Source organism: Scardinius erythrophthalmus (genome assembly GCF_964197995.2).
Source record: "Scardinius erythrophthalmus genome assembly, chromosome: 4".
Lineage (NCBI taxonomy): Eukaryota > Metazoa > Chordata > Actinopteri > Cypriniformes > Leuciscidae > Scardinius > Scardinius erythrophthalmus.
The window spans coordinates 1,066,099-1,084,433 of record NC_138224.1 but is presented as its reverse complement, the minus strand read 5'-3'; the positions used below and the strand labels follow the sequence as shown (position 1 = coordinate 1,084,433).

At 37.5% G+C, this 18,335-nt stretch overlaps 2 protein-coding genes across 6 annotated transcripts in view; both read left to right on the top strand.

Annotated features, from left to right (window-relative positions):
• The window catches only part of ripply2 (ripply transcriptional repressor 2), a 486,302-nt gene extending 485,122 nt beyond the window's left edge, over positions 1-1,180 (top strand). Inside the window, exon 4 of the mRNA XM_081364122.1 lies at positions 900-1,180. Coding sequence (XP_081220248.1) covers positions 900-1,065 — 166 coding nt within the window. The 3' untranslated portion in view covers positions 1,066-1,180. The remainder of the gene's footprint in view (positions 1-899) is intronic.
• Positions 1,181-4,167: 2,987 nt separating this feature from the next.
• LOC308689775 (uncharacterized protein) lies at positions 4,168-17,805 on the top strand. Of its 5 annotated transcripts, none has more exons than XM_081363699.1 (11): positions 4,168-4,248; positions 4,950-5,065; positions 5,955-6,020; positions 6,132-6,212; positions 7,490-7,543; positions 8,310-8,375; positions 8,487-8,567; positions 10,836-10,889; positions 12,202-12,300; positions 15,657-15,735; positions 16,494-17,805. In XM_081363699.1, exons 2-9 carry the CDS (start codon positions 5,030-5,032, stop codon positions 12,214-12,216), a joined length of 453 nt encoding a protein of 150 aa, XP_081219825.1. In that variant the 5' UTR covers positions 4,168-4,248; positions 4,950-5,029; the 3' UTR covers positions 12,217-12,300; positions 15,657-15,735; positions 16,494-17,805. The 5 variants fall into 5 exon arrangements, with proteins under 5 accessions (XP_081219825.1, XP_081219826.1, XP_081219827.1 ...); XM_081363700.1 differs by having other exon boundaries at positions 15,657-15,700; positions 16,494-16,506; XM_081363701.1 differs by lacking the exon at positions 7,490-7,543 and having other exon boundaries at positions 15,657-17,805.
• The last annotated feature ends 530 nt before the right edge of the window (positions 17,806-18,335 follow it).

Genomic DNA, 18,335 nt, shown 5'->3' with positions numbered 1-18,335 from the left:
TGATATGATCTCCTGCTATTATGAAGATGTTGATATGATCTCCTGCTATTATGAAGATGTAGATATGATCTCCTGCTATTATGAAGATGTAGATATGATCTCCTGCTATTATGAAGATGTTGATATGATCTCCTGCTATTATGAAGATGTAGATATGATCTCCTGCTATTATGAAGATGTAGATATGATCTCCTGCTATTATGAAGATGTTGATATGATCTCCTGCTATTATGAAGATGCTGATATGATCTCCTGCTATTATGAAGATGTTGATATGATCTCCTGCTATTATGAAGATGTTGATATGATCTCCTGCTATTATGAAGATGCTGATATGATCTCCTGCTATTATGAAGATGTTGATATGATCTCCTGCTATTATGAAGATGTTGATATGATCTCCTGCTATTATGAAGATGCTGATATGATCTCCTGCTATTATGAAGATGTTGATATGATCTCCTGCTATTATGAAGATGTTGATATGATCTCCTGCTATTATGAAGATGTAGATATGATCTCCTGCTATTATGAAGATGCTGATATGATCTCCTGCTATTATGAAGATGTAGATATGATCTCCTGCTATTATGAAGATGTAGATATGATCTCCTGCTATTATGAAGATGTTGATATGATCTCCTGCTATTATGAAGATGTAGATATGATCTCCTGCTATTATGAAGATGTAGATATGATCTCCTGCTATTATGAAGATGTAGATATGATCTCCTGCTATTATGAAGATGTTGATATGATCTCCTGCTATTATGAAGATGTAGATATGATCTCCTGCTATTATGAAGATGTTGATATGATCTCCTGCTATTATGAAGATGTTGATATGATCTCCTGCTTCTCCAGATTTTAACTCTCTGTTTTAACTTGATTTTCTTCAGGTTGTTTTGGCCCAAATCCCAGTGTTTCGATTACTTGTACCAGGAGGCTGAGGTTCTCCTGAGGAATTACCCGGTTCAGGCCTCGATCTGCATATATGAGGACTCTGAGGATGATGAAGATGATAGTGATGATGATGATGAAGATGAAGAGAAGGAACTCAACTGAAGACCTTCATCACTGTGCACATCTTTATTTATATATGGACTCCAAATTCTGATTCACTTTATTTAGTCGTTGCATGTAAATACTTGTGAAAATGTACAGTATATCAAATTGCTTCCGTTGGAAGTTGAATGTATTTTATTTTTTTAGTATTTATGATAAATTATTCTACATGTAACTTATTTCCTTTAAATAAATATCTAAACATTCAAAATGTTGTTTCTGATAGTTCTTTGAATCCGTGACCTGAGTCTAAATAAGTGACTGAAGTGAACTTTAGAGTTAATATAGGGGGTAAATATTAAATATAAATCTTATGAAGATCTGTTCATTCATAGTGTTCTATCAGGCTGTGAGAGATATAGACTTTACAAGAGCAGTTACTGGATAAAAGTATAAATATATGCTCTGAAAACATTATTTCTGAAGTTTTTAAAGTGTTTCTTCTCGGTTCTGTGAACGTCTAGGGAACAGTAACATTGTATCATTCTTCACACATTATGGAACGTTACTTTTGAATCTGAGCGTTCTGGAACAAGTAGAAACATTTTAAAACCGTTACATTTAAAAACAAACATCAAACTGAAACATTCCAGAAGAAACATTCCCTGTTTGATGTTTCTGGACCGGATCACTTTGACTGAACGTTATATTAATGACTGGAAGAACGTTTGATCAGTGTTTCCTTCACTGAGAGTGTGTTCATCAGTTGAGCAGATCTGGTGTGTTTGACGGACAGTGGAATCACATCCTCTTCTTCATTCCCGTCTGAGAGGAAATAAGGCTCTTCCCTGAGATCTGTTTCCCGAACGACATCCTGAAGAGTTTGAGGAGTTTCATCTCTGATCCGAGACTCCGGGTCGCGACTCTCTCTCTCACACACACACACACACACACACACACACACACACACACACACACACACAGGCGTTACATGGACGTGTTAAAGTCTGAACGTGTCATGAAGTGTTTCACTGTTTTACTGCTGCTTCCCCCCCACACACACACACACTGATGAGATCAAAAAATATATTCTATGTGAATATACAGTAAAGTGTAATTTATTCCTGTGATCAAAGCTGAATTTTCAGAATCATTACTCCAGTCATTCTAATATGATGATTTGATGATCAAGAAACATTTATGATTATTATCAGTGTTGAAAACTGTGGTGCATTTTGTTTTTCAGAATTCTTTGATGAATGGAAAGTTATGTTATAGATTTTTTTAATGCTCTTTATTTAATGATATTAATAAAGCAAAAGGCAAACAGAAAGCTGTGTGTGTGTAATGTGCAGACATCATCACATTAATTCACTTTTCAACATTGATTAGATAAAGAGGAAAGAAGCAAAGCTTAAGAGTGACATCATCCAGAATCTCATTTCTGTCGGTCAGACTCTCAACATCAGGAATAAAGCTTGTGTTTTCCAGAGCTCAACCACTGCAGTCTGGCTGATTATTATCTGGTACAGCTTCATTTCTATTCGCCTCAAAATTAATAGGTCTACATTTGTTATCGATTTTCTCACGGCCAAGAATCACATGTTGATCTGTTATGAATTCGACCCTCTTGACCTTCTTCTTCTCAGTGTCGACGTCAATATTGTAGAAGCTGATAGTCTTCTTGCTGATGCAGAGGTTTACGGTGTTAAATGTATATAAAAATACACATAGACAAAACAGACAACAGACAATACAAGTACAGATATATAATTATACGAGGGAATGTGAATAAGAGGTTTGATAAATACATCAGAAAAAAATAAAGAGCAGGAAGAATACATTACCTTGGAGAAGAGTGTGTGTCGAGTCAAGAGTTGATCTCAGTTTGAGCGTTTGCTGAGTGTGTCTGAGAGTTGGTGTGTGTGTTTTATACACACAGGTAGTCAATGATCTCATGTGATAAGAGGAAGTAAAAGTAAGTGAGCAAATATTGTCAGCAGTTTTAACCACTTATGAAGATGTGTTCTGGGATTTAAAAATATAAAAATAAAATATTTCACCAGTTAAGCCCAATTAGATATTAATATTAAAAGGTATATCAACTGTTTTATCAGACTGTTATTATACTTTTAGATTCATATACGTATGTTATAGGCCTGTAACTGAGAAGGATAAGGGAGTTAAGGGTTTTCCTCTTTCACATTTTTGAAAACATAAGTCTGAGTGAATCATTTTTACATTCCTGAAACAGTATAAATTGTCAAAATTAGACCTTAACTGATGTTGAAAATATGTCCACAACAATGACCACATTTGAACTGTTTTTTAACCTTACGGAGGATCCAGGAACGTCTATATCAGACGTGCAGAACTCGCCAACGTACGCTTTTGAAAAGTTGAAACATTAAAAAGACGTCTTTTGAACATAATTCTGCTTAGTGGAGTACATTGAGGTGTTGTTATGGGAATCTAATGGAAAGAATGTGTGTGTGTGTGTGTGTGTGTGTGTGTGTGTGTGTGTGTGTGTGTGTGTGTGTGTGTTTGTTTTTGTGGTTTACGAGGACTTTTGACCTGAATACGCACCAGCACTATGGGGACATTTGGGTTTATGAGGACAGAGGCCATGTCCTCATAAATCCGACAGCGTAGATGTCATTTACTACGTTCCAGACGCTCCCTCTCAAAGTTTGGCGCCATGTCCTTACATACCACAAAACCCTGAAATTTTACCATACACAGTGTATCCCTGATTTCGAGAGTGCGCCCCTGTAGCCAGGTCCTGGTATTACACCCGCGTCATCAAAAATTTGCATCTTTCACACAAGTGTATTATTTGGGGCCTGTGATTGGTCAGATCGATACCGCTAGGCGGGAAATCGCGAAAACAAGATGGCGCCAATGGGCGGAGCTTCAATCAGCTTTAGTGATTGGTCAGATCGGTACCGGTAGGCGGGAGATCGCGAAAACAAGATGGCGCCAGTGGGCGGAGCTTCAATCAGCTTTAAAATGTGTAGCAACTAATGCAAAATACTAATTATTTAAGTATTTTTGCCTGTAATTTATTAATTGTGCATTAAATATATGATAAATAAATAAATAAAATCCCGTTTATATTATGATAAGTACAACGTAATCAGAGGTGTAGTCATTCGTCGTCACGTCATTTCCTGTTTGGACTGGACAAACTCTGCACCTGAGAAGACATCTGTGGACCTGATGAAGGCAACTGTTATCCAAAAGGTAAGTTATAATGTTGTTTAATTGCTTCTCTAATAGCACGTGGGTCCGGTTGGCTTGTTTGTGCATGTTCTGTATGCTCTTCGCTGCTCGTTTTACAGTTAGAAAGCAGCTAGCGCGTGATGCTAACCGTGCTAGCGGACCTATAAGTTAGTGATTCTGTTTACAGACTGACATGAGGGAATCAGCGATGCTTGTCATTTTAAACTCGTTTTCGATTGCACTATATTTGTAACTGCTACCTTTTCTGATCTCATAAAATAGTCTAGCCATCATAATAACGCGTTGGCATGACTAACGTTTCAGTATGTGAAGGGGAGGCTATTTCACCCAGTACAGTATCCTGATATGCTACTGTTAATATTACTACAGTTATGCTTGCTTTAAACACATTAAGACACAAATATGTGCTCTTATTACTCCTGACTATAATAAAATATAGGCTACTCTGAATATTATTAGAACTCTGTTTGATTCAGTCTTATTAATACTGTCACTATTATTGCCTATAATATTAATTGTGAATGAAATCTATGAATGAATAGTTATTATCAATTAACATATTCCTTAAATATCATATAATAAAGTATTAAAATAACTTGAATGCTGTTTACCATAATTGATCAATTTATTTAAAACAAGCTTTTTGAATAATATGTCAAATGAAATGCAATGGTCGTGAGAGTCTTTTTCTATGCGCGCAGACACATGGGATGATGGCTGAAGTGAGTCAGTGAAGGAGAAGATCAAGATCTGGAAGAGGACATGCCGTTTACAGACACAGATGAGCTCCAGGGCAGATTCAGCAATCATTATAAAGGTGAGTTCAGGGTTTCCATGCATAAGCAGTGCCATGCGACCAGTGCTCCTCAGAAACAGATTATTTGCCACAGTTATCAGTCCCTGAATTATGATTGTGTGTGTAAGAAGTGAGTCACGATCACTTACTGTACATCTAGCACAGGCACAATGTCTCGTATCACTCTCATACATACACACACTTGAACTCAGTGCCGTCCAAATGTATCTAGTTACCAGTGTCCCAGTAAATCTAGTGTCCTCATAGACCAGTATTCTGTCAAACTTACACAACACACTCAGTCAAAGTCAAACATCAGGAACATGCTCTTATGATGTCCTCATAAAACTGTGTCCTCATAGACCAGGATTCTGTCAAACTTACACAACACACTGAGATTCTCCTGTCAAGTCAAACATCAGTAACATGCTCTTATGATGTCCTCATAAAACTGTGTCCTCATAGACCAGGATTCTGTCAAACTTACACAACACACTGAGATTCTTCTGTCAAGTCAAACATCAGTAACATGCTCTTATGATGTCCTCATAAAAGGGTGTCCTCATAAAACTGGTGTAAAGCTACACACAACCTGACACACTGTAATGAAAACACATGTAATGTGATGCATAAAAGCCGTGAACATTACCTTGTGGTAGCATTTAAATATTGAAATATTGATTTGAAAACTTTAACTTTGTAATCTTGTATATTATCTCAAATCAGTATTTCATGTGCAAATATTTATTGATAGGTAGCTGTGTATCAGGACCCTTATTATCCTGTCAGTTTATTTTGTATTAATTACTGACTGACTGTACATTATCCTTTATATATTCCATTTATAATGCTTTTTTTAAACTCTTAGGTGAAGTGTTTCTGTATGTAACGCTTAATTTCATATTTTCAGATGAGCCATAAGAGCCAGTGGTCATCAGGCAGTGATTGTGCTGCTCTGACTGTGGGACTAGACGAGGTAAGTGAGAGTTGTGCTGGAAGAGAACGAGCAAACGAAGCAGAGACATCTGTGAGATCTAGTGTTCACACATTTACACCACTGTTTCATGTCTAATGTTATGTTTTGTAGACTCTCAGTGAGGTTGAACCCTCCACTCTCGAAATGAAGAGTCCGTCCCCGTCCCAGTCAGAGGCCAGAGATGTACAGAAGGTATTGTTTTTTTGGAAATTAAATTAGGGATACAGCGATATGAACATTTGGGCCGATAACTGATCATTCTTTATATTCGAAAGCCGATATCTGATATATTAGCCGATGAATCTAAATCCAAAATTTGATATACTTTGAAAGCCTGATTACAAAAACGAAACGCACATCATTTAAAGCCAATGTCCCAAACACTTCAACATAAATCAAACATAATAGTACAGTGGCCTAATGTAAGATTCCTTAACTTTTAAAATGAATTTTACATTCATATTTCCAACTTTCTTTATAAAAAAATGACAACACTTTACAAAAAGGTTTCATCTTGTTAGTATTAGTTAACATGTACTAACAATGAATGAACAATACTTCTACAGGATTTACTTAACGTTTATCTTAACGTTAATCTCAACATTTTCCAAGACATTTTAGGATCCAGTGTTGTATCTGTTAATTTAATGCACTGTGAACGAACATGAACTCACATATTTTATTAACTCACATTAACAAAAGTTTTTCAATATGAAAAGCAATTTCACCAGATGTCTTGAATAGCTCTATTTGGAAATAATTAATCATTCTAGAATGATTGGTGTGATTTTGTAGGGGTTTGCATCTGCATAGAAAATAATAAATTGCAAGCAGAGATAAAAAAAATGAACAAAGATGTGAAATAAACAATGCCTCATATATTCCAGGTAAGTCTAACAGCATTTAGGTACAGAACTTGAGTAATCAACTGTAAAATAACACGGCAGAGTCTTTACATAGCCTGACTTCACAGAGGCCTGTACTGCAATGTCACTACCACAGATGGGTATGAATGATAAAGCAATACATTGTGCAGCCCTACAAGTTAATGTTCATGACTTTAATGCATCACATTACATGCATGTTCATTACAGTGTGTCAAGTGTGTGTGTGTCTTACACCTGTTTTATGAGGACACCCTTTTATGAGGACATCATAAGAGCAATGTCCTGATGTTTGACTTGACTGGAGAATCTCAGTGTGTTGTGTAAGTTTGACAGAATCCTGGTCTATGAGGACACTAGATTTACCGGGACACACATGGAATATTAGGATCGATACTGATAACCCATAATTCACAGCTCATTGTGGCTAATACCAATAGCGAAAACTATTTGTGCTTGTCAGATTAAATATAATCATTGAAGAAGTTGGTAAAAAATAGCAACCTCTGTTTGGCTTTCAATAAGTGATACTAAAATTATTATTTATTTGTCTTTTTTATATATTTTTACTACTTTTTTTTTCAGATGATAACTCTGAAGAATCAGATGAAACCTGAACAAGATACAGCAACTCTAAAGGTATCCAATAAGTTAATGTAATAACTCTGTTTCCTCAGAAACAGATTATTTGCCACAGTTATCAGTCACTGAATTATGATTGTGTGTGTAAGAAGTGAGTCACGATCACTTACTGTACATCTAGCACAGGCGCAATGTCTCGTATCACTCTCATACATACACACACTTGAACTCAGTGCCGTCCAAATGTATCTAGTTACCAGTGTCCCAGTAAATCTAGTGTCCTCATAGACCAGTATTCTGTCAAACTTACACAACACACTCAGTCAAAGTCAAACATCAGGATCATTTTCTTATGATGTCCTCATAAAACTGTGTCCTCATAGACCAGGATTCTGTCAAACTTACACAACACACTGAGATTCTTCTGTCAAGTCAAACATCAGTAACATGCTCTTATGATGTCCTCATAAAAGGGTGTCCTCATAAAACTGGTGTAAAGCTACACACAACCTGACACACTGTAATGAAAACACATGTAATGTGATGCATAAAAGCCGTGAACATTACCTTGTGGTAGCATTTAAATATTGATTTGAAAACTTTAACTATTTTGTAATCTTGTATATTATCTCAAATCAGTATTTCATGTGCAAATATTTATTGATAGGTAGCTGTGTATCAGGACCCTTATTATCCTGTCAGTTTATTTTGTATTAATTACTGACTGACTGTACATTATCCTTTATATATTCCATTTATAATGCTTTTTTTAAACTCTTAGGTGAAGTGTTTCTGTATGTAACGCTTAATTTCATATTTTCAGATGAGCCATAAGAGCCAGTGGTCATCAGGCAGTGATTGTGCTGCTCTGACTGTGGGACTAGACGAGGTAAGTGAGAGTTGTGCTGGAAGAGAACGAGCAAACGAAGCAGAGACATCTGTGAGATCTAGTGTTCACACATTTACACCACTGTTTCATGTCTAATGTTATGTTTTGTAGACTCTCAGTGAGGTTGAACCCTCCACTCTCGAAATGAAGAGTCCGTCCCCGTCCCAGTCAGAGGCCAGAGATGTACAGAAGGTATTGTTTTGTTTTTTGTTTTTGGAAGTCAAATTAGGGATACAGCGATATGAACATTTGGGCCGATAACTGATCATTCTTTATATTCGAAAGCCGATATCTGATATATTAGCCGATGAATCTAAATCCAAAATTTGATATACTTTGAAAGCCTGATTACAAAAACGAAACGCACATCATTTAAAGTCGGCATGAAATCAAATTTGACAAATCTTCTTTTTATATGTAATATTGTAGTGTTTATTATAAATGATTTATCTGTGCACTTCATTATTTTTTCAAAATTCATGTACCCTTATAATCTTTAATCAAATACATTACCCTTCCCTCCCCCCTTGAAAACGACCTCTCTTCTCTTTTGGTCATGTGCCATGGCGAAAGGGTGCGGCCAGAGCCCATGAGGGTGCGGCTATCGGTGTTTGTCTCGTTTCGCGGGAGGCTCATATAAATATGGTCTGATTCCTGCCTGAAAATTTAGCTGCTTGTCCTTGTTCTCGTCGCTGGGCTCCTCAATAGAAAAATCCTTCATGTGAGGGTAACGGTGGGGGAGTCCGCTGGAGAGAAATCCTCCACAACTGAATGTAAACTGGCATTCAAATCTGCCTCCATTTTGTTTGCAACGCCCAACCTCCAACGATCCAATCAATTCCCGAAGGACGAAATCAAGCCCCGCCCTACATTTTTTTCTAATTTCAGAAGCAGTTTCACTCGGATATACATCACAACAAGGAAAAAATGACAATCTCAACTTCCATTTCATGCCGACTTTAAAGCCAATGTCCCAAACACTTCAACATAAATCAAACATATACAGTAGTGGCCTAGTTTGAACCAGTGTAAGGTTTCTTAGCTTCTAAAATAAATTTTACATTCATATTTCCAACTTTCTTTATAAAAAAATGGCAATACTTTATAAAAAGGTTTCATCTTGTTAGTATTAGTTAACATGAACTAACAATGAATGAACAATACTTCTACATGATTTACTTCATGTTTATCTTACTTAACGTTAATCTCAACATTTTCCAAGACATTTTAGGATCCAGTGTTGTATCTGTTAATTTAATGCACTGTGAACTAACATGAACTCACATATTTTATTAACTCACATTAACAAAAGTTTTTCTCTGTTAGTTCATGTTAGTTAATGCAATAACATATGTATTGTGAAGTTTTACCAAAACATCTATTGCCTTAATAATAATAATAATAATAATAAATCAAATGAAATTAAAATGTTATTAGACAACATTAAACTTAAAATGAAATGGCCTAAAGAGCTGAAGGAACACCCCTAAACCTGAGGCTTTGTTAGATGGTTTTAGCTCAACGGAACACAACCTATATATGATAAATTAGATATTTATACAAAATAAACACAATATTACAACTTATACTTGCACAAAATCATGCACAGATTAACTTGAGCTATTATTAATAGTAATCAACTATTACATAGTGAAACTCCTGTTGTGGATGCGCTCCTCCCAGGACAACACGCTGAAACACAGCAACTAAACCCAAAGAATTCACGACGTTTTTAATGCAATAGTTTGCTCATTATAGTGTTATGTATATATGACAGTCCCAATCATAATTAATGTTTTGCTGACCACCGGTGTGGCCTACAGTGAAGTGTTTACTGTAGCACTCATTAACTCAGCCAAATGCATCCTATATGAGATAAATCAGATATATAACAAAAATAAAAAATATTACAACTTACAATTCCACAAGCGAACTCTCCCTGTAACAATGCGCTGATTTCACAGATTTGTGATTCAAACATTTCAAAACCATCACGGTGAACAGCGCACATCTGAAGCTGAAGGAAGAAATCCATTATTTATTAGTGTTAATATAGCGGCCTAATTTTCTTATCGGATTGACAACGATAACATCAATGAGCATTTATTTTCATGCATCCCTGATTGGTTATGACCATATATTTATAGGGTTTTAACTTTATACTTGATTACAACTTATGTCACAGTGTTTTAAATCTTAAGTCACTATTCATCTCATTAATTTGATCAGTATTAATACTGAGTGGTTTGAAATGTCCCATCATACCTGAATTAGTTTGGCGTCATCAGCCTTCTTTTGCTCAAGTATATCATTGATAATGTAATGTTTTAATTTTATGTTTTATGACAGTGATCAGTCAGTGTTAATGGAGTCAAGTATCTGTGCTGCTTCATTTGGAGAATCTCTGAATCCTTTGTCTCTAATAGATGTTTATTTTTTCTTTCTTTGCCTTGCTTTCAGGTGAGCCCTGAGAAGGAACAATCATCATTGGAGGATCAAGACTGTGTTGAGATGGTAATAAAAAGAGCATTGCATCATTTTAGGAAATGCTAGTCTAGAAAGAACTTTTTCACATCATCTTTGGGGCTGTTTTACACCTGGTCATTTCATTGTCAAAACAATTCCATTTACACTTGGCCACATAAATGTGTCTTCACAAAACGGACATAAATCCGATCTTCAATTCCCGCGCTATATCAGATTTAACGGTGTTCACGTCATCGAAAGCTACCGCTATGAGCAGCATTTTTTGTATCATCAGCTAATTTTAAGATCAATAGGAGAGAGAGTAGCATCAGCACTGGTAAAATCATTTATTCTCACTACTTTTAATGAAGATGACTGTGTGTTGAGCATCTGCGACTTACTTTAATTTATTTTTAGTTTGTATTTTGTGCATCAGCATGCTGAAGAGATCCTCAGCTACTCATCTGCAGTGATGCGTGTTGCAGAAGCGCTGTCATATCTCACTATAACGTGTCATATAGCCTAAAATACGCTCTCACCTGTTTATTATTTGGCATTTTTGGGAGGAGTAAAATTCATAGTGTTACCATTAATTACCTTTACTCTAGTGACCGACCACAGTCTAATCTGTCCCTCCACAGTTTGAACCAAAAGAACCGAAAATATTTTTACGCCTCATAATAACATAAATTGTCTTTGTGTTTTGCGCAATTGCTTTGGTAAAGCATCTCTCAAACATACTAAAATCAAAAGCACAATATGGCTCAATGCCCTTATCAAATCGCAAAAGACGATAAGAAAGTAAGTCTGTAGTCTGTTGTGCTGCGTGTTTCAAACTGAAGAGCACACTTTGCTCGCTCGATCAGCTCATGATCTGGCTTTTTCCATGCCTCGTTTCACAGGGAATGAATGCAGTGAACTCCATCTCTGCATGTGCCATAAGTTTAACATGCATTTGGGAACGCAACCAGCACCAGTTACTCTCTATTTTCACATTCGCATTATATCCACATTTTTTGTAGTAATACAATTTTTCAATAAGATGCGTTTATAAACCTGTTTTCACTTAAACTGCAGGTTTCTGCCAGTATAACAGCTTAAGTGAAGAAAATAAGAAAGTATTATAACCTCTTATTGTAAAATAATATACTCATTATAAAATATTAATTTTTCATTGACAGTATTAGTATATCACTGTCTAGGCGATAATTCTAATAATAGTGATCTTAGTGAAGTATTATAGTTGTTATTAATATGATTATTATTATTAAACGGTGCCATTTGTCATGTTTCATAAATGACTTCTCAATACAGGTTAAACTGAAGATGTTCTTGTTTTAAATGTCTCTTTTTCTTTAAGATGAGATCAGTATGACGGACTCTGATGCCAGTGATCCTGATGAAAGCGGTTCTGAAGGTGATGTTCCTGCTGGAGCTGCAGGCGTCTCCAGTAATGTTGGTATGTGTCAACTAATGATGGGTACACACCAAAAGATTTTACATCTTATAAGATTTTCAAAATGTGATGGACCACAAACATGAGGACAAAAAATCCTAGATTTAACCGTTTTGCTCATATAGTGTGTGGTGTGCCATGATGTGAAAAGACCGTTAGGGTTGGGTATCGTTTAAATTTTAACGATTCCGATTCTGCTTATCGAATCCGGTTCTTAACGATTCTTGGTTTCGATTCCAATATTTATTGGAGAGAAAAAAGAGAGCAAATACTTTTTTCTACCTTTTATTCTTGTTACATTTAGGCTATTACCAGTAAAACTGTGACAATGCATCTTAATTTACAATATACTATATATATATATATATATATATATAACACTTTAAGGAATTATAGACTCGACTCGTATTAATTGTCTGATGTATTTATTCATGATCTCTATTTTAAACAAAACTGGTTCTCATTTTATCCAGAATTATGCGGCTCTAGTTTGTCTTTCTTGCATGTGATACAATTCGCTGTATTTTCATCTTTTTTTGAAAAGCTTAACCAAACTTTCGAAAGTCTGCTGCGCTCCGCCATCGTAAATATAACGTACAGCGCATGTGCGGCAGGCAGGTCCTGGCAGATCAATACAACTGTAAACAAATGCTCACTGCCATTCACCTCGCGCATGTGAGCATCACCAAAGTAAGGAATCGATAAGCGGAATCGAAGTGTGCGCGACTTATCGAATCCCCGGTTTTTGGCATTTTGGAACCGGTTCTAGATACCCAACCCTAAAGACCATGCAACCAGAGTCTCGACTGTTAACACTCTAGAGACCTCAGAATAAGCATGGCGGACGATATGCAGGAAGCAATTGCGATGATAGTGTTTGGAAATGTTTTACACAACACGTTGTGTAAACATTTGCGCCACAAATCAACAAGCTGATCCTCCATCTCTGCTGTCCACATCAATTTCAGTTTGTGCTGCGCCATGACTGCGTTTCTTATGCTTCCGTCTTCCTTCATCTCGCTTTCTGATTGGATATGGTTTCCTTTCACGTGATAATCTCCAGAGCATGCGCGTGTTTGTCCTCGGGCTTCCCCCCACATTTCAGGATTTCTGATCGTAAATATTCCACATGTTGAATATTTGCGATTCGCGATCAGGTCGGCTCTGACGTTCTTCCGATCAGGTTCGGACACTCTTAACACACCTCACACCAAGGGAAAATCTGATAAGATAATCTATAACCATCAAGATAATCGGGACACAGCTAGGATTTTCAGAAGGGGGAAATCAGCCCAAAATCAGCCTGATTATCTTTTGGTGTGTACCCAGCATAACAAGTTTGTGTTTATGAACATGTTTATTATTATTTTAAACCAATATATATTGTAGTGCAATTTTACGTTAGTATTTTCACCAAAGAAAAATGGTTTTAAGCCAGTTATATTCACTGAACAAAATTATAGATCTAAGTTCTAAGACTTTTTCTATTTACCCAAAAGGCCTGTTTCTCTCAAATATTGTTCACAAATCTGTCTAAATCTGTGTTAGTGAGCACTTCTCCTTTGCCGAGTTAATCCATCCATCTCACAGGTGTGGCATATCAAGATACTGATTAGACAGCATGATTATTGCACAGGTGTGCCTTAGGCTGTCCACAATAAAAGGCCACTCTAAAATGTGCAGTTTTATCACACAGCACAATGCCACAGATGTTGCAAGTTTTGAGGGAGCGTGCAATTGGCATGCTGACAGCAGGAATGTCCACCTGCTGTTGCCCGTGAATTGAATGTTCATTTCTCTACCATAGCCGTCTCCAAAGGCTTTTCAGAGAATTTGGCAGTACATCCAACCGGCCTCACAACCGCAGACCGTGTGTAACCACACCAGCCCAGGACTTCCATATCCAGCATCTTCACCTCCAACACCGTTGAGGCCAGCCACCCGGACAGCTGCTGCAACAATCGGTTTGCATAACCAAAGAATTTCTGCACAAACTGTCAAAAACCGTCTCAGGGAAGCTCATCTGCATGCTCATCGTCCTCATCGGGGTCTCGACCTGCAGTTGGTCGTTGTAAACGACCTGCGTGGGCAAATGCTCACATTCGATGGCGTCTGGCACTTTGGAGAGGTGTTCTCTTCACGGATGAATACCGGTTTTCACTGTACAGGGCAGATGGTAGACAGCGTGTATGGCGTCATGTGGGTGAGCGGTTTGCTGATGTCAACGTTGGGAATCGAGTGGCCCATGGTGGGGTTATGGTATGTGCAGGCGTATGTTATAGACAACCAACGCAGGTGCATTTTATTGATGGCACTTTGAATGCACAGAGATACCGTGATGAGATCCTAAGGCCCATTGTTGTGCCATTCATCCACAACCATCACCTCATGTTGCAGCATGATAATGCACGGCCCTATTCTGCAAAGATCTGTACACAATTCCTGGAAGCTGAAAACATCCCAGTTCTTGCAGGGCCAGCATACTCACCGGACATGTCACCCATTGAGCATGTTTGGGATGCTCTGAATCGGCGTATACGACAGCGTGTTCCAGGTCCTGCCAATATCCAACACAGCCATTGAAGAGGAGTGGACCAACATTCCACAGGCCACAATCAACAACCTGATCAACTCTATGCGAAGGAGATGTGTTGCACTGCGTGAGGCAAATGATGGTCACACCAGATAATGACTTGTTTCCAGACCCCCTGAGACCACACAAAACTGCACATTTTAGAGTGGCCTTTTATTGTGGCCAGCCTAAGGCACACCTGTGCAATCATCATGCTGTCTAATCAGTATCTTGATATGCCACACCTGTGAGGTGGATGGATTATCTCGGCAAAGGAGAAGTGCTCACTAACACAGATTTAGACAGATTTGTGAACAATATTTGAGAGAAATAGGCCTTTTGTGTACATAGAAAAAGTCTTAGAACTTTTAGTTCAGCTCATGAAAAATGGGGGCAAAAACAAAAGCGTTTAGAATTGTTCATAGTGTATGTATATATATATCATACTATAGTGTGCCAGTAGATAATATCAAATTACATTTCTAAACATTCCTTTTGCCATTAATTGTAAAAATCAGTTATCAATAATCAGATATTATTATAAATAACAATTTTTCTAGAACAAAATGAATGGAATCAGTACCAAACCAATAAGTTTATCATGTTCATGTTGGTCAAAAACTTTGAAAAGGAGATGTTTAACACAACATTCCATCTCCAGAATAATGTTTTGAATGTCATTTGAAATGTAATTTTTAGAGATCAGATGTATAACCAGTTTTAAGTTCTAGATGCAGGTTTGAGTTACATCTGAGTTTCTGATCTGTCTATAACTGATTTCCTACAGGTGTTCAGAAGATGCCTATCGAGAAACCACTGAAGTTCCTCAAGGTACCTGAGGTTTAAATCTGAATATGACTACCATTGTAAGTACATGAGCTCTCATATAGTTAGAGTTTACTAAAGCATGTATTCTTCTGTACAGAGAATGAACATGAGGCAGGAATTGAAAACCTTGTGGAAAGGACAAAAAGTGTGCTGGTCAAATGCTGAAGTTACAACTGTAATTGAACATTTTAAGGCACATACACTCACCTAAAGGATTATTAGGAACACCATAGTAATACTGTGTTTGACCCCCTTTCGCCTTCAGAACTGCCTTAATTCTACGTGGCATTGATTCAACAAGGTGCTGAAAGCATTCTTTAGAAATGTTGGCCCATATTGATAGGATAGCATCTTGCAGTTGATGGAGATTTCTGGGATGCACATCCAGGGCACGAAGCTCCCGTTCCACCACATCCCAAAGATGCTCTATTGGGTTGAGATCTGGTGACTGTGGGGGCCATTTTAGTACAGTGAACTCATTGTCATGTTCAAGAAACCAATTTAAAATGATTCGAGCTTTGTGACATGGTGCATTATCCTGCTGGAAGTAGCCATCAGAGGATGGGTACATGGTGGTCATAAAGGGATGGACATGGTCAGAAACAATGCTCAGGTAGGCCGTGGCATTTAAACGATGCCCAATTGGCACTAAGGGGCCTAAAGTGTGCCAAGAAAACACCCCCCACACCATTACACCACCACCACCAGCCTGCACAGTGGTAACAAGGCATGATGGATCCATGTTCTCATTCTGTTTACGCCAAATTCTGACTCTACCATCTGAATGTCTCAACAGAAATCAAGACTCATCAGACCAGGCAACATTTTTCCAGTCTTCAACTGTCCAATTTTGGTGAGCTCGTGCAAATTGTAGCCTCTTTTTCCTATTTGTAGTGGAGATGAGTGGTACCCGGTGGGGTCTTCTGCTGTTGTAGCCCATCCGCCTCAAGGTTGTGCGTGTTCTGGCTTCACAAATGCTTTGCTGCATACTTCGGTTGTAACGAGTGGTTATTTCAGTCAAAGTTGCTCTTCTATCAGCTTGAATCAGTCGGCCCATTCTCCTCTGACCTCTAGCATCAACAAGGCATTTTCGCCCACGGGACTGCCGCATACTGGATGCTTTTCCCTTTTCACACCATTCTTTGTAAACCCTAGAAATGGTTGTGCGTGAAAATCCCAGTAACTGAGCAGATTGTGAAATACTCAGACCGGCCCGTCTAGCACCAACAACCATGCCACGCTCAAAATTGCTTAAATCACCTTTCTTTCCCATTCTGACATTCAGTTTGGAGTTCAGGAGATTGTCTTGACCAGGACCACACCCCTAAATGCATTGAAGCAGCTGCCATGTGATTGGTTGATTAGATAATTGCATTAATGAGAAATTGAACAGGTGTTCCTAATAATCCTTTAGGTGAGTGTATAACCAAAGGAAAACTGGCCACACTGACTGAATGCCAGCAGTGTAAGACCGCTGAGGATCCTTTCCGTGGGTTTTCAATTTCTGCCTCACTCTCATTCTCTGTACAGAATAATACATGCTTTAGTAATCTCTAAACACATGAGAGCTTTTGTACTTACAATGATAGTTGTATTCTAATGACACTATACTCTTCTAGAGCTGATGTACAGCCCAAACTAACTTTGTTGAATACTTTTCCTGTTATCTCTGTAATTCTGCTTTGAAACTTGACAATTCTGTTTACATTTTCTGGAAATAACAGAATTGTCTTTAGGTAAACCGTCCCTTGTAAGTCGGTTTCTCTACATGTTGCAGCATTTATTGCATGTTGAGTGAGTTCATTTTATACATTTCAAAGCCTGTTTAATGACGTCTTTAAATTGTGCCTGTTTCCAAGGGCTGTTTTGTCAATCTTTTCGAAGTTTTGAATGGTTCATCTGCTTGTCATTTTAATATGTCAAAACAGTAATGATACTGTATGCTTTCTGAAAGATCACACAGTTGTGCAAGTTTTATTGACCATGTTTTTAAGTTTGTGGATGTCACTTTCCCCTTAAAATGGTATGTCATGATTGTATTACATGGTAAAACTGAAAAAACTCAATGTTTATGATGATATTATTGAAGTCATAATTAAAGCACTTCTAAAACACCTCTGTCCCTGTAATGTTGCAAGTTGTTTTGTGTATTGTATTTGAGATCCGGTACTCTTAAATCACCTTAGTCTTGGTAATACACCGTGTTGTCAGGTTTGTGTGTGTGTGTGGGCATGTACCATTAAACACACTCGTCCTTATAATGTTGGATTATGCAGTTGTGTATTGTGTTTAAGATCCAGTCCTCTTAAATCACCTTAGTCTTGGTAATACACTGTGTTGTCAGGTTTGTGTGTGTGTGTGGTCATGTACCAGTAAAACACATTGGTCCCTGTAATCCACTGAAATGACATATTTAGTGTATTGTAAAAAGAGTGTCCTCATAATCAAGTCGGGCCCCAAAAATCACAATTATGTCATAGGCGGGAACATTTTAGGATGGGCGGGAATGTCCTTGTGTACCACCAAAATATCATATGGTAATATTTTCTGTTCTGTTGTGTGTATAGAACATTTGAAGTCAGATTTGCGATCTGCAGATTAAAACAAAATTTTTGATATTTGTATCATCACTGTAGGG

Excerpts from the sequence above, each read along its gene's own strand:
- LOC308689775 (XM_081363697.1), top strand. The coding sequence starts at position 5,030 with ATGAGCTCCAGGGCAGATTCAGCAATCATTATAAAG. Across the intron at positions 5,066-5,954 it reads ATTCAGCAATCATTATAAAG|ATGAGCCATAAGAGCCAGTG; the intron begins GTGAGTTCAGGG and ends TCATATTTTCAG. Across the intron at positions 6,021-6,131 it reads TGACTGTGGGACTAGACGAG|ACTCTCAGTGAGGTTGAACC; the intron begins GTAAGTGAGAGT and ends TATGTTTTGTAG.